This window comes from Emydura macquarii, unplaced genomic scaffold, assembly GCF_026122565.2.
Source record: "Emydura macquarii macquarii isolate MOO-44397 ecotype Brisbane River unplaced genomic scaffold, CSIRO-AGI_Emac_v2 contig_1094, whole genome shotgun sequence".
Classification (NCBI taxonomy): Eukaryota; Metazoa; Chordata; order Testudines; family Chelidae; genus Emydura; species Emydura macquarii.
This window is the reverse complement of record NW_027131231.1, coordinates 200212-219101: the sequence shown is the minus strand read 5'-3', so window position 1 is coordinate 219101 and position 18890 is coordinate 200212. Positions and strand designations below refer to the sequence as shown.

Below are 18890 nucleotides of genomic sequence, written 5' to 3'. Positions count from 1 at the left end.
ATGATGGGCAAGTTCTTTTCCAATGGTCCATCTATAAGCATATCTGGCTAACCCTCACAACATTGGCATAAAATATTGGCCAGCCCTTAGCTACTCTAATTCAGTTCACCACCATTGAAATCAATGGAGTTAAGAGATTTGCACCAGTTGAGAATCTTGCTCACTCAGGAGCAACAAATCCATGAATGTCCAGTGGGCTGGGGGTGGACATTCCAGGGGGATGGTTAGAGATCCCAAGGGCTGAGCCGAGCCTATGGCTAATCTTCAGAGGAACAGGAACCTGTGTGGGCTAAGTGGGGAGTGTCTTTGTGATAATCTAATCTGACTTGAATAACAAAGGCCAGGGATCTTCCCTGAATTATTTTTTGTTTGAATGAGAGAAAGATCTTTCAGCAGAAAACACCTAATCTGAATTCTTAAAATTCCTCATTAGGGAGAATCTAGGTAAATTGACCCAAAGATAGGATTAGATCCACATTGATGTAAATTGGCACAGGTCCATAGACATTAGTGAACCAGGTCCTGTCAATCGTACTTTACCACTGTGAAATTTGCAAAGTGACAAAAAATGGAACACGCCAGTTGTGTCCAGTTTTGGACCCCATTTGGACAATTGAAGAGCCCAGCAGAAGACAACAAAAATAATTAGGGCTGGAGTTAGACATGACGATGAGAAGAGGTTCAGGAACTAGTCTCATTTAGTTTGCAGAAGAGAAGAGTGAGGGGGATTTAATAGCAGCCTTTAACTACTTGAAGGGGGGTTCCAGAGAGGATGGAGCTCGGGCTGTTCTCAGTGGTGGCAGATGACAGAACAAGGAGCAATGGTCTCAAGTTTCAGTGGGGGAGGTCTAGGTTGGATATTAGGAAAATATTTTTCTTTAAGGGGTTGGTGGCACTGGAATGAGTTACCTCGGGAGATGGTGGAATCTCCGTCCTTAGAGGTGTTTTAGAGGTCCTTAGAGCTTTAGAGGTCCTTTTAGAGGTGTTTTAGAGGTCCTTAGAGGTGTTTTAGGCCTGGCTTGACAAAGCCCTGGCTGGGATGATTTAATTGGGGTTGGTCCTGCTTTGAGCAGAGGGTTGGACTAAACGACCTCTTGATGTCCCTTCCAACCCTCATCCTTGATTCTATTAAAAAATTGAGTATGAAAGTCAGCAAAAGATGGACACACATGGAGTGGTACAAAGTGTCATGTTGATGTGAAAGGAACTGCCTTAAGTGGTCTCATAGGTGGCAGGTAAATTAGTGGATAGTCATGCATTCTGATAAACATTGTTCAATTAAAATCTCTGACCTTAGTTCATGACACACAGCCAGGAGACCTCCAGATGACTGATGTGTTGGGGGTTTTATGTCTAACAAGAAATTAGAGAACAGAGAGAAAATAAGTTTTATTTTTATCACACATTCATTGAGGATAAAATATAAGAGTGTGATGCAATGAGAAGGCATGCAAAATAATTTGCTACAAAATGGTACAGATTTTTATAGATATTTAGGCACCTGTTGGGATATTCAGAGGCACCTAGGCACCCAACACTCATTGAAACCACTGTGTTTTATGTTTTAGGAACATACCATTAGATACTTAAATACCTTGAAAATTCTGACCCAATGTGCTTTGCTCCAGTGAATATGATTCAACAGAGCTCCACTGATGGTATTGAGACCCATAGCCCTGCTAGGGTAAATCAGGAATTGTCCTCCTACCGTCAATACAACTCATTCCCTGCTGGTATAAATCATTTTTGTTCCGTTGAAGTGAATGGATCACAGTACAAACATATGTCTATTGAATCCATAGTTCTACAACAATTTAGACCATTTGTGGACCTGATCAGAAAAGGACAAGAGAGGTGGAAAAATTACTATTTCATGGCAAATAGAAAGATTTTCCTGAAGGCTATTTTGACTTCCCTATTGCGCAGACTGTAGATCAGAGGATTCAGGATGGGAGTCACTAGGGTGTACATTATGGCCACCATCTTGTCCTTATCCAGTGAGTAACTGGAGGTTGGCCGGATGTAGGTGTAGATGATGGAGGATTAGAACAAGGTGACCACAAGCAGGTGGGAGGAACAGGTGGAGAAGGCTCTCTGCTTCCCTTTGGAGCCCTGGATTTTCAGGATGCTTATGATGATGAAGCTGTAGGACACAGTGGTCAGCAGGAAGTTCCCCATGGCCAGGAAGACGTCTGCCATGAACATCATAATTTGGCTGAGGTAGATGGAGCTGCAGGACAGTGCCAGGATTGGTGGGAACTCGCAGAAGAAATGTTTGATGAGGTTGGGCCCACAAAAATCCAGGCACAACGTGAGTAATGTGTTCACCAAAGAATTTATGACACCAACTGACCAGACACCAACTGCTAAACTGATGCAAATTCTCTTGGTCATGAGATTTATATAGCGTAAGGGGTGGCAGACGGCTACATACCGGTCATATGACATGATGGTGAGAAGCAAGAGCTCTGTCCCCCCTGAAAAAGTGAAGGCAAAGAGCTGGGCTATGCAGCCTTCAAAGGAGATGGTTTTTTTCTCCTGCATCAGGTTTTCCAGCATCTTGGGCAGAACTGAAGAACTGCACATAATATCGAGCATGGCCAAGTTGGCAATGAAGAAGTACATGGGGGTGTGCAGAGGTCGGTGGAGGACGATAGCTACAATGATCATGGAATTTCCTAGGATGACAGCTGCATAAAGGCACAGGAATAGCCCAAAGAAGAGCCCATGGTGATGAGGGTGGTCAAAGAGCCCCTGCATGATGAACTCGGTCACCCTGGTGTGGTTATTCGGTTCCATTGTTTGTGTTCCTTCTGTAGGAACAAAGATTAAAGATCCTATGAAGTATTGAATCAGAAACTACACCAACATGGCAACTGAAGTATCTAGACAGACAGGTAGTGAAAGAGAGAGAGAGAGATCTTGGCACACTTTACACAAAATATGAACAAACACAGCTGCATTAAAATATGTTAGCACAATAATCTGTCTGAGCTACTGAATCTCTATTCTTCCAGCATTTGAGTAGAGAAGGGGGGGAAACAACATTCTTGATGTCCTCAAATAATGCTGCATGAAATCGTTTGAACTCTTTACATAAATGGCATGAAATAGGATTTCCGAATTAGATATCAAAATCAATCAAACACCATAAGTCTTATTAATAGTTGAAATTCTACTTTTTAAACTAATTTCACAAAATACATCTGTTGCAATATATGATACTATCAGAGTATATAACATACACAAGATATATACTACAAAACATAACATAATAATAAGTTATTTATGTAGAGTCAAGATGCATAATAAAATAACTTGAATTCCCTTTAACTCATCCTAGTATAATCCAGTTGCAACTACATTGCAGTGAGAGAAGTTGACTCTCCACTCACTGGATCTGTACTGGTATACAACTTGTGTTAAAGCGAATGGGAATGTGGCGGCCAACTTTTCATTTTGATGATAAGCTACTTGGCAATATATACATGTTGCTTCAATATAGCAATCACATGGTAATAGCAGGAATAGCAATCACATGATTTGACAAGTACTTCCTACTGCATTACTGTTAAGTCTCCCTTTACTGTCTTCAGACTTCTCTAGTCTTATTACTGTGTTATTTCTTCTCCTGATTTTCCTCTCAGTCCTGCTGCAGGAAATCAGTACTACCTCAACTTGAAGTCAGTGGATTTACTGAATTGTAAAAATGATGAAAATGAGGGGACCATTAGGGCTAACAAATGTAAATAATCATAAGATTATATTAGAGTAATTTTTCAAATATCTTATTACAGTCATTTAAAAAAAAATCAATTATCACTCTTTGCATCACGTTTCAAATTTGACTGCAAATTTTTAGGGGCACAGACAATGAACTGAATCTTTCAGCCCTCGAATCAATGTTATGACATTATATCTTCATTGAATTTAGATTCAACTAGAGTAAAATTCAAAGGCACTCCACTGATGCATGTGAATTTTCATTAGATTTGTATCAATCAAATTGAGATCAAAATACGACCCTAGATTCATAACCATAGTTGTGGAATTGTGTATTCCTGCAACACACATTTAGTCGAGGTAAAAGAAAGATAAAACAAAACATAAATTAAATTTAGCTTGATTATGAAAAGTATATAAAGGAATTAATCACTGAAAACTCACTGAATTTCACTGGGTTTTCTTGGCTAACACATTTAGGAACTTTGAATTACCAACCAAGAAAGTCAGAAAGATTCATTTAGAAGCATGAATTGTGAGAAAAGTAGAACGTAAGCAAGGAAGAAAGAAACAAGCAAGAGGAATATTCTTACCTTTCATTCAATCCTCAAATGCAGTCGACCCAACCATAATTTAAGTACAACTTCTGAGTGAGTTATGACTTCTTGAGGACAATTGTTCTTCATATGTAGTAGCCAACCGTAGGGAGATCTTGTATCTCTTGTGAATAGGGACAAGAGCTAATTCTCAAACAAAGCCCTGAAGGAGAACGTAAATGGGAGACACTTAAATTAGTGCAAAAAATGTTTTACATCAAGTAAATGTAAGAGAATTCCTCTTGCTATTATGTCAAAAAGGATATTCTTCTGAATTTTCCAGGAGAAAACATAATTTCTACAAATGTATTTCTTTCTGAACGTAGTGCTACCAATAGAGATAGATTCCATATTAATCAGTGAGGGTGAGAGGATAAACTCTCAGGATGAAATCCTGGGCCCATTGTTGACCTTAGCTTCAACTGGACCTGGATTTCACCCTCAAACTTCTACTATCAGTAATCCTTAGTCCACACTGAATCATCAGAGATGTCTGTCTCTGCTAGAACACCTCCAATGTATTCACTAATACAATTTATGGGTGACTTCTGTTAGCATTGAGTGTTATCTTACTTTTCATTGGTCCTGTGAAGTCACTGGGACAGATCTTCAGCCTGATTAAATCAGCATAGCTCCATCACCATCAATGAGACAGTTCCAGAGCTAGCGTAAATCAAATTAGTTGTGTCAAAGTCAACAGACCAGATTCCCATCTGGTATAACTCCTTCAAAGCCAATGGGGTAAAGCAGCAAAGCTCCTTTGACCTTACTCTGTTTTGCATAAGTTGAAGATTGAATGGAGTTACACAGGTGTCACTGCATTCAAACCCTGAAGGTCATGAAGTTCTTGACCTGGTAATGAAAGCAAAATGTGATTTACAGATTAATCCTATGTAGGAAAGAAAATTCATATTGAGTTTGAGATCAGAGAGAGATTTTCCAGGGGTAGGAATTAAAAGGGGGGGAAATTTTAACTTCTATAGACTCAATTACAGCCAATCACTTAAGCATATGTCCGACTCTGAGCATAGGAGTCACCTCCTTGACTTCAATGGACCAATCATGCTTAAAAGAGAAGCAGATGAATTCTTGGATCAGGGACATAAATGAGATCCAAATTTATGGTGTCATTTACTTATGGAAACCCATTGTGTCAATTAAGCAAAGTGGAGAGTTGGAAAAAAATGACATGGTCTTTCTTTAATATTTTTTTTAACCCACGTCCCTTGATTAAATGGGACTGCTGCCGCATGAACTGCAGCCACTCAGCACGACTGCTGCTACGTGAACTGAGACTCCTAGGTGGGACTGCTGGTACTTGAACTGAAGGCATTAGGCATGACAACCACCATTTGAACTGAGGTCACCAGACAGGAGACCCTTATGTCACCCCCCAACTACAATTGGCGGAAAATGCAGGCATTGTGATCCAGGTCTGTGGAAAGACCTAGCAAGGAAGAGGGAAAAGGCAGAAGAAACAGAGTGTGGAAGCAAAGAAATAATCATAAAATCTATTTAATAGAATGCTTGTCCTGAAAACTGGTCATGGAAGGCCTGGCCTGACGTTGTAGCCTGAAACTGAAATAGAAACCTCAGCCTAAACCAATCAACAGAAGGCCTCAACTAAATTAAGGATAAAGATGTTAAAGTCCCACAGAGGTCTCTGAACCACACCCGAGAGGCAAGTTCTCTGTTGAGCCTAAAGCCTTATTGAAGTCTGTGAACAGACTTCACCTGTTCTGATAAATACCAGTACTTGTCCCTTTGTCTTACCGGCCCCACAGACACTCACTCCATACAATTAGCTTTCGAACTGGTGTTGTGTCACCACCCATCTTTGGGAAACTCCATTATATATTCAAGTGACTCATTGGCGTCTCTGGGAGGGCGTCTGGTGTGCCCACTATGTAATGTGATTGTCTACCTTATCAAGTATAAACTGTTAATCCAATCCCACTATGCGATCTGTATGTAACTGAACCTAAGTAACCCCTATATAAGCCTCTTGTTTTTGATAGCCAGGTGAAGTTCCAGTGTCCAGCATCCTGACATGCTGCCTGGGCTTCCCTTTAGCTAAAGTATTTTGTATATGTGTGTGTGTCACAATTAAAGCTGCACTCAATCCAACTCTAAAGTATAGCTGAGTGATTTTTCCTCGACAAGAGTCTCTTGAAAGCAAAGAGGGCTCAAGGGAGGGGGAGCTATGGAGATAGACAAGGGGCTAAACTGGCTGGTCAACAGTCAGAAACAAGAAGCAGTACAGTAGCAGCTGCAACAACAGCAGTTGTTCCTGCAGATGGCCACTCATTAACACAACAGGCTGCACGAAAACAAAAGCAGCAACAACAGCTTCTCTGGGAGTTGGCCACTCAATAACATGAACAGCAACAACATCTGGTCCAGCAAGTCGCCACTCTACTCCAACTACAAGGGGCAAACGTCAGCCTGGGGGCAAAAACACCAAGTCCGATGGTTACAAGTAGCCCTCTGGTGACACTGATGAAGATGGGCTCTGAAGATGACTCAAACGTGATCCTGATCATCTTTGAAAGGGTAATAGCAGCAGCATGATGACCTCCAATAAGATGGCCATCTTATTGTCCGTGTAGCTGGTTGGTCTGGCCCAGACCATTTATTGGGGCCTTTACCCAAAAGGAGGCACAAGACTATGACAGGGTTAAAGATCCCATCCTGGGTGCATTTGACATCACCCCTGACACTCACCACCAACATTTTCACCAAAAAAAATTCCCCATATGGGTGCCCGATCCCAGGCCGTTGCCCAGTGCCTCAAAGAACATTATCAGCGATGGTTGCAAGCAACGAGGCAGTTGGAGGAACAGGTGGCCCTAGAACAGTTCACCCTGATATTCCCAGCAGGAAGTAAAGAGTGGGTCTTGCAATACTGGCTTGGAACATTAGCAGAGGTGGTCAACCTGGCCGAAGACTTCTTGGCTATCAAAGGCACCACGGGTGTGGCCACCCACTCCAGGTGCCCTAGGATCAGGGGCATCATACTTGAGGGGTCCTGAGGCTACCAGGGATGATGTGCACCTGGGGAACTGGTCTTAGACTCTGACCCATGCTGCAATAGTGGCCTGGACCTGACCACAGCAACAGGGGTCCAGACAGGGGAGAATCCCAGGACCCTGTTAGATATAAGAGAAGAGGCCTCTCACCAGTCCCAGATGGCATGAAGGGAAAGAGAGAACCCACCAGCTGGCCTCAGTTTCTCCTGTGGACAGCAGGACCATTACCACTAAGAGTGCCCCTATATGGATTGTTCATATGGAAAGGTGTGGACATTAGACAGCCAGGGCAGGTAGAAAGGGGCCACCAAATTGACAATCTTGGTGTGGGCTGTAGCCACACCATGGTCCTGAGGTAGCTAGCAGACACAGGAAATGATGTGGACATTGTTTACCTCCAGTGCTTTCATGGGGACATGCACCCATATCCCATGAGGCACTGGAACTCAAAAAGAAGGGGCATGTCAGGATGAAATGGTTGGGGTCTCACAGACCCTTGCGTGATTCTGGGTAAGGATCTGGAGAAGTTCAGTGAGATTGTGAAAACTTGGGGTGATGGGCCCTTCTGGGAAGAAGGCGGTCCCCGGGGGGAGGATCTAGACCTTCCAGAGGCAGGGGACTTGGATTGAGTAAGGGGCGACGATGACCCCGGAGAAGGCCCCTCCACTCAACAGATTCCAGAGTGGAGGCAGGAGATTCCCATCCCCCAAGACTGGGATGAACTGACTAGGGAGGTGAACAGTCACAGGCATAAATGGGAAGGTAGTTAACCCCCACTTGCGGAAGTTATGGCCCCATTTTGGACTGCAGGGGGAAAGATTGTATCAAGTGATCTGAGATACACAGATGGGTGAGACCTGAGCCCAGCTCCTGGCCCCCAAGAGGTTCCAGCGTCAGGTGTTAGGGTTGGCCCATGCGATACTCTGTGGGGGGAACCTCAGGTGTGAAATGACCCTGGACTGAGTGACACTCAGGTTCTACTTGGCTGGGGTGCATGAGTATGTCAAAGGTTATTATGCCTCCTGCCCCTAGTGTCAACTGGTGGGGACCTGGAAACCCCCAGAAGCCCTACTGGTCCCCCTTCCATTAGTTGGGTTGCTGTTTGAGAGGATTGGGATGGATCCTGTGGGACCCAAGAGGAAGACGACCAGCACTAATAAATCCTGGTGATGTTGGACTACGCCACCCGGTAATCTGAAACCATACCCCCTCAGTCAGTCACCGCCACTCACGTGGCATCTGAGTTGCTGAAGGTGTTCATGAGAGGAGGGATGCGTAAAGAGATCCTGACGGATCAAGGGACCAATATAACATCCAAGGTGATGCAAAACCTATGTGCCCTTTTAAAAATCAAAGCACTAAGGACGTCCGTCTACCACTCCCAAATGGTTGGACTGATGGAACACTTTAAAAAGACCCTGAAAGAGATGCTGTTTAAATTCATGGCAGGGAACCTGCAACATTGGGACCAGTTACTTCCACTCCTTTTTGAGTAAATCAATTTGAGCAGTGTAAGGCGGTACACTTCTAAGGTGCAAGGCTGGGGGGATTTGCTGGTTTCTCCCTATATCCAGTTCATGAGTGGCTTAGAGAGCATTCATGCAATTTCTGTGGGTGTGTCTCTGCATGTTTGTGGCTGAGTGATAGCAGCTGGAGGGGTAGGCTGATTGTCACTAACACAGCATTGTGAGAGACAGCCCCAGCTGGAGAGTTAAGGGGACACAGCAGTCCCACAGTTCCAGGTTGTACCTAAGGAGGCCCGTCACACTGATTTAATTTCTTTCCCTCTCTCTGGACAGTTTTGCTCTGGATGACATTCAGAATATGGGCAAAAAAGGCGTAAAGGCCTCATGGTGAATCAAGAGTTTGAGGATGGTGTGTATGGCTGTGATGATAGTAAAGTTCTCTATTTCCAGTCCACTCATTCCCCTCTTATCCCACAGAGTGACCCCCAGATAAATAATATTCCAGAAAGCGACGGCAGCCTTCTCCCGTCAATATTCACCAATCATATTAGTGATTTCAGCTCTAAACATTTCCACCCATTGCTGGACTTTTCCAGTTCATTTCCATGACAAACCATGAATTTCCCAGGAGCATTGGAGACCACTTAGAACAGTTCTTTTCACTTCAACAAGCCAGTTTATACCACTCTATATGTGGTCCACTTTTGCTGACTTGGATAAACATTTTTCTTGTTTTAGGAGTTCGACTTTTGTTCCTCACAAATCTACTAGTAAAGGAAGCGCAAAGGAACCCGGTTTATTGATTTCAGTGGAGCTATGCTAATTTATGACAGCATAACTCTAGTCCTGTTAGAACAGTTTACCCAATATTGGGTGAATTCTCCCTCTCTAGTGTTTTCAGGATTTAAAAAGAAAAATCTTCTCTACTTAAAAAAAATGTATTTGGGAAAGTCCTAGGGCCTGTGAGATGCAGGATGTCAGACTAGGTTATCACAACAGTCCTTCTTAGGTGAGTGCCCTAACTATTGATCTTTGGGGTATGCTGATGTAGGACTCCCTCAATCTCTTCTGTTTAAACTGTTCCACTGTGGAGAAATATTTTTTTTAACAATTCACTGGAGCAGAGGGACATATGATAAATGGTCTAGAAAACATGGCCCATGGGGGAAGATTGAAAAGATTGGGTTTGTTTAGTCTGGAGAAGAGAAGACTGAGGAGGGACATGACAACAGTTTTCCAGAACATAAAAATTGTTCTCCTTATCCTCTGAGGATAGGACAAGAAATAATGGACTTAAATTGCAGCGAGAGCAGTTTAGGTTGGACATTAGGAAAAGATTTCTAACTCTGAGGACAATTAAGCCCCGGAATAAATTACCTAGGGAGGTTGTGGAATCTCCATCACTGGAGATTTTTAAGAGCAGGTTAGACAAACACCTGCCAGAGATGGTCTAGATAATGCCTGGTCCTGCCATAACTGCAGGGGACTGGACTAGATGACCTCTTGAAGGTCCTTTCCAGTCCTATGGTTCTATGATTCTTCCCTCAGGAGCTTTGACCAATAGAAAGTTGAGGAACTCAGGCAACCTTCACCAAACAAACTATGATTTACTTATCATAGTAGGAAGAGACATAATATAAGAGAAAATATTACATAGCAACTCCTCTCCATCGCAACCGAAAACTTTAATGGGATCAAAATTTGGCTTCATTATCCTTGATCAAAACCTTTCTCTTAAAAAAACCCTTTCCATCCTAGGCGCTTGCCCTAAACTAGTATACCCAACCTATGACCCACCAGAGCATTTTATATGGCCTGCGGCCTGCTTCAACAGAATACACCAGCGTTTCTCAAACTAAGGGTCCCAACCAAAGGAGGGTCACAAACTTATTGTAGGGAGGTCACAGTATTGCCACCCTTACTTCTGCACTGCTTTCAGAGCTGGGCGGCCAGAAATCAGTGGCTGCTGGCCGGGTGCTCCCCTCTGAAAGGTGCACCAGTAGCAGTGCAGAAGTAAGGCTAGCATGGTATCGGAGGGTGGGGACCATCACTTTTTTGGGAGGAGGCCGTCACAGCCTGAAATAATTTCAAAGGAGATCCCAATAAAAAATGTTTGAGAACCTCCTTAAATAGACAATTCTGTACATAGAAACAACCTGTGTAAATGCCTAGGAAACAAGCTGCACTTTAAATATAAATCAATGCAGGTGATTTTAAATCTTATTAAAATATGTAACATCTGTTTGGCCTGCACAAAGCTGTGCTCAGGTTAATGTGGCCCTCTTGTGTAACACAGCTGGGCCCCACAGCTTCAACCTCTAGGCTCCAGACTCACTCTCTTAGAATCATAGAAGAGTAGGTTTGGAAGACGACAGAGGAGGTCATCTAGTTCAACCACCTGCTCAAAGCAGGACCAACCCCCGACTAAGTTTTTTAATGCCTGGCTTGACAAAGCCCTGGCTGGGATGATTTAGCTGAGGTTAGTCCTGCTCTGAGCTGGGGGTTGGAGATGTCCCCCTTCCAATTCTAATATTCTATGATTCTATGATCCAGCCAGGGATTTGTCAAGCCAGGCCTTAAAAAACTCTAAGGATGGAGATTCCACCACCACCCCAGGTAACCCATTCTAGTGCTTCACCACCCTCCTAGGGAAAAAGTTTTTCCTAATATCCAACCTAGACCTCCCCCACTGCAACTTGAGACCATTGCTCCTTGTTCAGTCATCTGCCACCACTGAGAACAGCCTAGCTCCAACCTCCATGGACCCCCCCCTCAGATTGTTGAAGGGCTGCTATCAAATCCCTCCTCATGCTTCTCATACTTCCGCTCTCTCTCTGTCCCGCCTAATGACTCTTGAAGTAGTTACTCAAAGTGGAACAAGAGATTGAAGACGCCCCCTCCACAGACTACCCCCCATGGCCAGAACACTCATCTGAGTGGAGGCAGATTCCTTCTCACATCCCCTCCAGCAGAGGAGAGACATGAATCAGGATCTTCCCCAACCCAGGTGAGTGCCTTCATGGCAAAGCTAAGAGATATGAGATCCATACCTGCTGTCTTCTTGCAGGACTCACCTCCAAGAGAAAGCCCACAGCTAAGACTCACAAGCAGAGACAGGTGTCTCCCTGTAGGCCTGGTTTGGGTGTCAAAGTCCCAAGAGAGGGCGTGGGATTTAGCACACAACCTCTCTTCGGCATCTCCCATTGGTGAGCTTAGGTGCGGAGCCACCTAAGATGCTGCGTTCTGGGGATCCCATTTTTAGGCCTTTATCTCCCCATTCATTGTAAAGGCAGTCTGAGTGCCTGACTCAGGCTTTGTGCCCCAGTAATTTTCCCAGTAAAAGTTAGGTGTGACAATGCTCAGTGTTACACCAGCTAAGTCCCTTTGTGAATCTAGCCCTTAGTGTGAATGGAAACCAAGAGTGTTAAATCAGTATTCCCCACTCACTTACATCATCAGCATCCTTTCACATCCACTTTGCATTCCTGATTTGACTCTCTTCTCACTTCCAGTGGTTTACATTTGAAATAACTTCAAAGCAAGCAAAATTCTCCAGCAGCTTCTATCTTGTGTTCTTGAGCACGTTTGACCTACTCTGGTGTAAAGCTGCTGTAGCTAAAAGGATAATCATGGCGGCTTTTCAGAAAGATTAAAAGCCACTCAAGGTGCAAGTCAGTGGTAATCATAGTCACTGAATGAGGGGAAGTCCATTTCTATATGGTCCATCCATAAGCATATCTGGACTCCTACTAACCCTGGCAACATTGGCATGAAATATTGGCCAACCCTTAGCTACTCTAATTCAGCATACCACCAATTAAATCAGTGGAGTTATGAGGTTTTCACCAGGTGAGAAACTTGCTTATTTGGAAGCAATCAATTCATGAATGTCCAGTGGAGAAAGGCCTGGACACTCCAGGGGGATATTTGGAGATCTCAAGGGCTGGAGTGAGCCTATGTCTAACCTTCAGAGCAACAGTGGAACCTGCGTGAGCTAAGCAGGGAGTGTCTGTGTCGCTTGTGGCCGGTGGAGACATTAAGCTAACGCTCAGCAGGCAAAGGCAAAGTTTCCTCAAACTGCTGCTTACAAACAGGGAAGATTTGGTAGGGGAAGTAGAGATGGGATTCATCTAACGAAGACAGGGAAATGAGGCAGACAGGCTGGCTGCTTCATGAGGAGGGCTTTAAACTAGGTTCGACGGGGGATGCCTAGCAATATTCATGCCTATAGGTAAGTGTGGAAGCTTTCACCACAAGGAAGCAGAAGAAGGAGGGTGCAGCAGGAGGCCTCCCGATTCATAGTGAAATGGCCAATCGGCTACTTATCTCAAGTGCCTGTACACAAATGCAAGAAGCCTGGGAAACAAGCAGGAAGAACTGGAAGTCCTGGCACCAAAAACTACGACATGATTGGAATAACTGAGACTTGGTGGAATAACTCTCACGATTGGAGCACTGTCATGGATGGGTATAAACTGTTCAGGAAAGACAGGCAGGGACGAAAGGGGGGAGGAGTTGCACTGTATGTAAGAGAGCACTATGATTGCTCTGAGCTCCAGTATGAAACTGGAGATAAGCCAGTTGAGTGTCTCTGGGTTAAGCTTAGAAGCAAGAACAATAAGCGGGCGATGTCGTGGTGGGTGTCTGTTACAGACCACCAGACCAGGAGAATGAGGTAGATGAGGCTTTCTTTACTCAACTCAGGGAAAGTTTCCAGTTCACAGGACCTGATTCTCATGGGAGACTTCAGTCACCCTGACATCTGCTGGAAGAGCAATACGGCAGAGCACAAACAATCCAGGAAGTTTTTGGAGAGTGTCGCAGACAATTTCCTGGTGCAAGTGCTGGAGCAACCAACTAGGGGCCGTGCTTCTCTTGATCTGCTGCTCACAAACAGGGACGATTTGGTAGGGGAAGTAGAAGTGGGTGGCAAGCTAGGCAGCAGTGACCATGAGATGGTCGAGTTCAGGATCCTGACAAAAGGAAGAGAGGATAACCGCAGGATACGGACCATGGACTTCAGAAGAGCGTACTTTGACTCCCTAGGGAACTGATGGGAAGGATTCCCTGGGAGGCTAATATGAGGGGGAAAGGAACCCAAGAGAGCTGGCTGTATTTTAAAGAGACCTTATTGAGGGCACAGGAGCAAACCATCCCGATGTGCAGAAAGAATAGTAAATATGGTAGGCATCCAGCTTGGCTTAACAAAGATGTTTTTGGCGAACTTAAATGCAAAAACGCTTACAAGAAGTGGAAGCTTGGTCAGATGACTAGGGAGGATTATATAAACACTGCTCGAACGTGCAGGAATGAAATCAGGAAGGCCAAAGCACAATTGGAGTTGCAGCTAGCAAGGGACGTGAAAGGGAACAAGAAGGGTTTCTACAGGCATGTTGCCAAGAAGAGGAAGATTCCAGAAAGTGTGGGCCCCTTAGAGAATGAGGGAGGCGACCTAGTGACGGAGGATGTGGAGAAAGCTGAGGTACTCAATGCCTTTTTTGCTTCTGTCTTCACAGACAAGATCAGCTCCCAGACTACTATACTGGGTGGCACAGAATGGGAAGGAGGCGAACATCCCGCAGTGCTGAAGAAACAGGTCCAAGACTATTTAGAAGGATTAGACATACACAAGTCCATGGGGCCAGATGCAATGCACCCGAGGGTGCTGAGGAAGTTGGCTGAGGTGATTTCAGAGCCATTGGCTATTATCTTTGAAAGCTCGTGGCAACAGGGGGAGGTCCCTGAGGACTGGAAAAAAGCAAATATAGTGCTCATCTGGGGTAACGGTGGATAAAAAGCTGGATATGAGTCAGCAGTGTGCCCTGGTTGTCAAGAAGGCTAATAGCATATTGGGCTGCATTAGGAGGAGCATTTCCAGCAGGTCACGGGAAGTGATTATTCCCCTCTATTCGGCATTGGTGAGGCTGCATTTAGAATATTGTGTCCAGTTTTGGGCCCCCCACTACAAAAAGGATGTGGACAAGTTAGAGAGAGTGCAGCGGAGGGCAACCAAAATGATTAGGGGGCTGGAGCACAGGACTTATGAGGAGAGGCTAAGGGAACTGGGCTTGTTTAGTCTGCAAAAGAGAAGAGTGAGGGGGGATTTGATAGCGGCCTTTATTTACCCTGAAAGGGGTTCCAGGGAGGATGGGGCTAGGCTGTTCTCGGTGGTGGCAGATGACAGAACAAGGAGCAACGGTCTCAAGTTGCAGGGCGGGAGGTCTAGGTTGGACATTAGGAAAAAGTTTTTATACTAGGAGGGTGGTGAGAGCACTGGAATGGGTTACCTAGGGAGGTGGTGGAATCTCCATCCTTAGAGGTTTTTAAGCTGAGGCTTGACAAAGCCCTGGTTGGGATGATATAGCTGAGGTTAGTCCTGCTTTGAGCAGGGGGTTGGACTAGATGACCTCCTGAGGTCCCTTCCAACTCTAATATTCTATGATTCTATGATTCTATGATTCTCCCCCTGGAAAAATCATGGAGCAGGTCCTTAAGGAATCCATTTTAAGGCACTTGGAGGAGAGGAAGGTGATCAGGAACAGTCAACACGGATTCACCAAGGGAAAGTCATGCCTGACCAACCTGATTGCTTTCTATGATGAGGTGACTGGCTCTGTGGATGTAGGGAAGGCGGTGGATGTGATATACCTTGACTTTAGCAAAGCTTTTGATATGGTCTCTCACAGTATTCTTATCAGCAAGTTAAAGAAGTATGGGTTGGATGAATGGACTATAAAATGGATAGAGAACTGGCTAGAGCATAGGGCTCAATGAGTAGTGATCAATGGCTCCATGTCTAGCTGGCAACCGGTCACAAGCGGAGTTCCCCAGGGGTCGGTCCTGGGGCCGGTTTTGTTCAACATCTTCATTAATGATCTGGAGGATGGGTAGATTGCACCCTCAGCAAGTTTGTGGACGACACTAAGCTGGGGGGAGTGGTAGATACCCTGCAAGGTAGGGATGGGATACAGAGTGACCTAAACAAACTTGATGATTGGGCCAAAAGAAATCTCATGAGGTTCAACAAAGAAAAGTGCAGAGTCCTGCACATAGGAAGGAAGAATCCCATGCACAGCTATAGACTGGGGACCGATGAGCTGGGCAGCAGTTCTGCAAAAAAGGACCTGGGGGTAACAGTGGATAAAAAGCTGGATATGAGTCAGCAGTGTGCCCTGGTTGTCAAGAAGGCTAATAGCATATTTGGCTGCATTAGGAGGGGCATTGCCAGCAGGTCACGGGAAGTGATTATTCCCCTCTATTCGGCATTAGTGAGGCCGCATTTAGAATATTGTGTCCAGTTTTGGGCCCCCCACTACAAAAAGGATGTGGACAAGTCGGAGAGAGTGCAGTGGAGGGCAACAAAAATGATGAGGGGGCTGGAGCACAGGACTTATGAGGAGAGGCTGAGGGAACTGGGCTTGTTTAGTCTGCAGAAGAGAAGAGTGAGCGCGCACGTGATACCGGCCTTTAACTACCTGAAAGGGGGTTCCAGGGAGGATGGGGATAGGCTGTTCTCGGTGGTGGCAGATGACAGAACAAGGAGCAATGGTCTCAAGTTGCAGGGCGGGAGGTCTAGGTTGGACATTAGGAAAAAGTTTTCACTAGGACGGTGGTGAAGCACTGGAATGGTTTACCTAGGGAGGTGGTGGAATCTCCATCCTTAGAGGTTTTTTAAGCTGAGGCTTGACAAAGCCCTGGCTGGGATGATATCGCTGAGGTTAGTTCTGCTTTGAGCAGGGGGTTGGACTAGATGACCTCCTGAGGTCCCTTCCAACTCTAATATTCTATGATTCTATGATTCTATGTTTTCACCTTATCTAAATTTCAGTGTAATCAGCTCATGGTATTCCCACTTTCCTCAAGTAGCCCGAAAGGACTGTCTCCTGCCACCCTCCTACCACCTTAAAAAGACAATTTCCATATAAAAAACTCTATAGGGCTGAAAGGAAAGGGAATAATGGAAAATGTTGTAATGAAATCTTTACTTAGTACTTTATGTTAAAAATATACCAGGACTGTTCTTGTTTGTGTTTCTTTTTTGTGGCACTTTAATAAACAATCCAAAAGTTGTATGATGATGAAGGTTTTAAGATAAGTCAGCAGCAATAATTAGACATGAAACACCTGGCCTCCGTGAACTATTTATTGAGGTGACAGTGAAGAATGGTTTCATTAATATCTTCTCTATTTTGGGGATTGAAATGTTTCCTTATCAACAAAACAGATGTTTTGAAAATACCCAATTTCTGATGCTGAGAAGTGCATATTTACAATAAGATAAAAATATATTCTGATAAAAATAGTTGTATTAAAATCTTAGATCTATGTCCAATATACATCAACAGGAAATCTCCATATCACAACAGATTTATGTTTGAAATCTTTGGGGGTTTAATATCTCACAAAAAAATAGAGAATACAGAGAAAATGTTTTATTTTTATCATAAGTACTTGTTGAGGATATAATATAATATTGTCATTCAATGTGACTGCATGCACAGTAATTTGCTGCACAATGGGCCAGGTTTTTGTACCTGTTAAGGTACCTGAGATATTCAGACACATCTAGGCACCCAACACCCACTGAAATCAATGAGTTTTATGTGCCTTGGTGCTTTTGAAAATCTCACTAGATACCTAAATAGCTTTAAAAGTCTGGCTTAATGTGCCTTACTCTGGATAGTGCTATTCAATATAGCACCAATGGAGTCAATGAGGCCAGATTCCCAGCTGATGTAAATCAGCATGACTCCATTGCAGTCAATTCAACGCATCGCCAGCTTGTGTTAATCATAGTAGGTCCATTGAATTGAATGATCCACAGTGCAAATAAATGTTTGTGTACTGAAGTCCATAGTTCTCCAATTATTGACACCACTTGTGGACCTGGCCTAGAAGGGACAAGGCAGGTGAGAATCAGGTTTATTCTTGACAAAATTATTTTATCATGAATGAAAGAATTTTCCTGAAGGCCACTTTGACTTCCTTATTGCGCAAACTGTAGATCAGAGGGTTCAAAGTGGGAATCACTAGGGTGTACATTATGGCCACCATCTTGTCCTTATCTAGTGAGTAACTGGAGGGTGGTCGGATATAGGTGTAGATGATGGAGGAGTAGAACAAGGTGACCAAGAGCAGGTGGGAGGAGCAGGTGGAGAAGGCTCTCTGCTTTCCTTTGGAGCTCTGGATTTTCAGGATGGTGGTGATGATGAAGCCATAGGACACTGTGGTCAGCAGGAAGTTCCCCATAGCCAGGAAGAGGTTTGCAATGGAGATCATGATTTTGTTGAAGTAGATGGAGCTGCAGGACAAGGCCAGCATTGGTGGGATCTCACGGAAGAAATGCTGGATGAAGTTGGGTCTGCAGAAATCCAGACGCACAATAAGCAATGTGTGCACCAATGAATTGATGGCACTGACAGCCCAGACACCAATTATTAAACTGATGCAAATTCTCTTGGTCATGAGATTTACATAGCACAAGGGGTGGCAGATGGCAACATACTGGTCATATGACATGACAGTGAGGAGCACCAGCTCTGTCCCGCCTGACAAAGTGAAGGCAAAGAGCTGAACCATGCAGCCATCAAAGGAGATGGATTTCCTCTCTTGCATCAGGTTTTTTATCATCTTGGGCAGAACCGAGGAACTGCACATAATGTTGACCGTGGCCAAGTTGGCAATGAAGAAGTACATGGGGGTGTGGAGAGGAGGGTGGAAGACAATAGCCACTATGATCAGGGAGTTGCCCATGAGGATAGCTGTATAAAGGCACAAGAATAGCCCAAAGAAGAGCTCCTGGTGATGAGGGTGGTCAAAGAGTCCCTGCATGATGAACTCGGTCACCCTGGTGTGGTTATTCGGTTCCATTGCTTGAGTGTTCCTTCTGTAGGAACAAAGATTAAAGTTGCTGTCAAGTGTTGTATCAGAAACTACAGCACTACGGTAACTGAAGCATCTAGACAGACAGGCAATGAAAGTGAGACAGAGCGATCTTGTCATACTCTACACATTTCACACAATGTAGGAAGAAACAGAGCTGCATTCAAATATGTTAGCACACAAATCTGTCTCAG

General features: G+C 44.4%; 1 protein-coding gene and 1 pseudogene across 1 annotated transcript; both read right to left on the bottom strand.

The window, feature by feature from the left end:
- Nucleotides 1-1866: 1866 nt before the first annotated feature.
- On the bottom strand, nucleotides 1867-2799 carry LOC137151511 (olfactory receptor 13G1-like; annotated as a pseudogene).
- Nucleotides 2800-17751: 14952 nt separating this feature from the next.
- Nucleotides 17752-18684, bottom strand: LOC137151510 (olfactory receptor 13A1-like). Its single transcript, XM_067545773.1, has one exon. It carries the CDS (start codon nucleotides 18682-18684, stop codon nucleotides 17752-17754), a length of 933 nt encoding a protein of 310 aa, XP_067401874.1.
- Nucleotides 18685-18890: the final 206 nt, after the last annotated feature.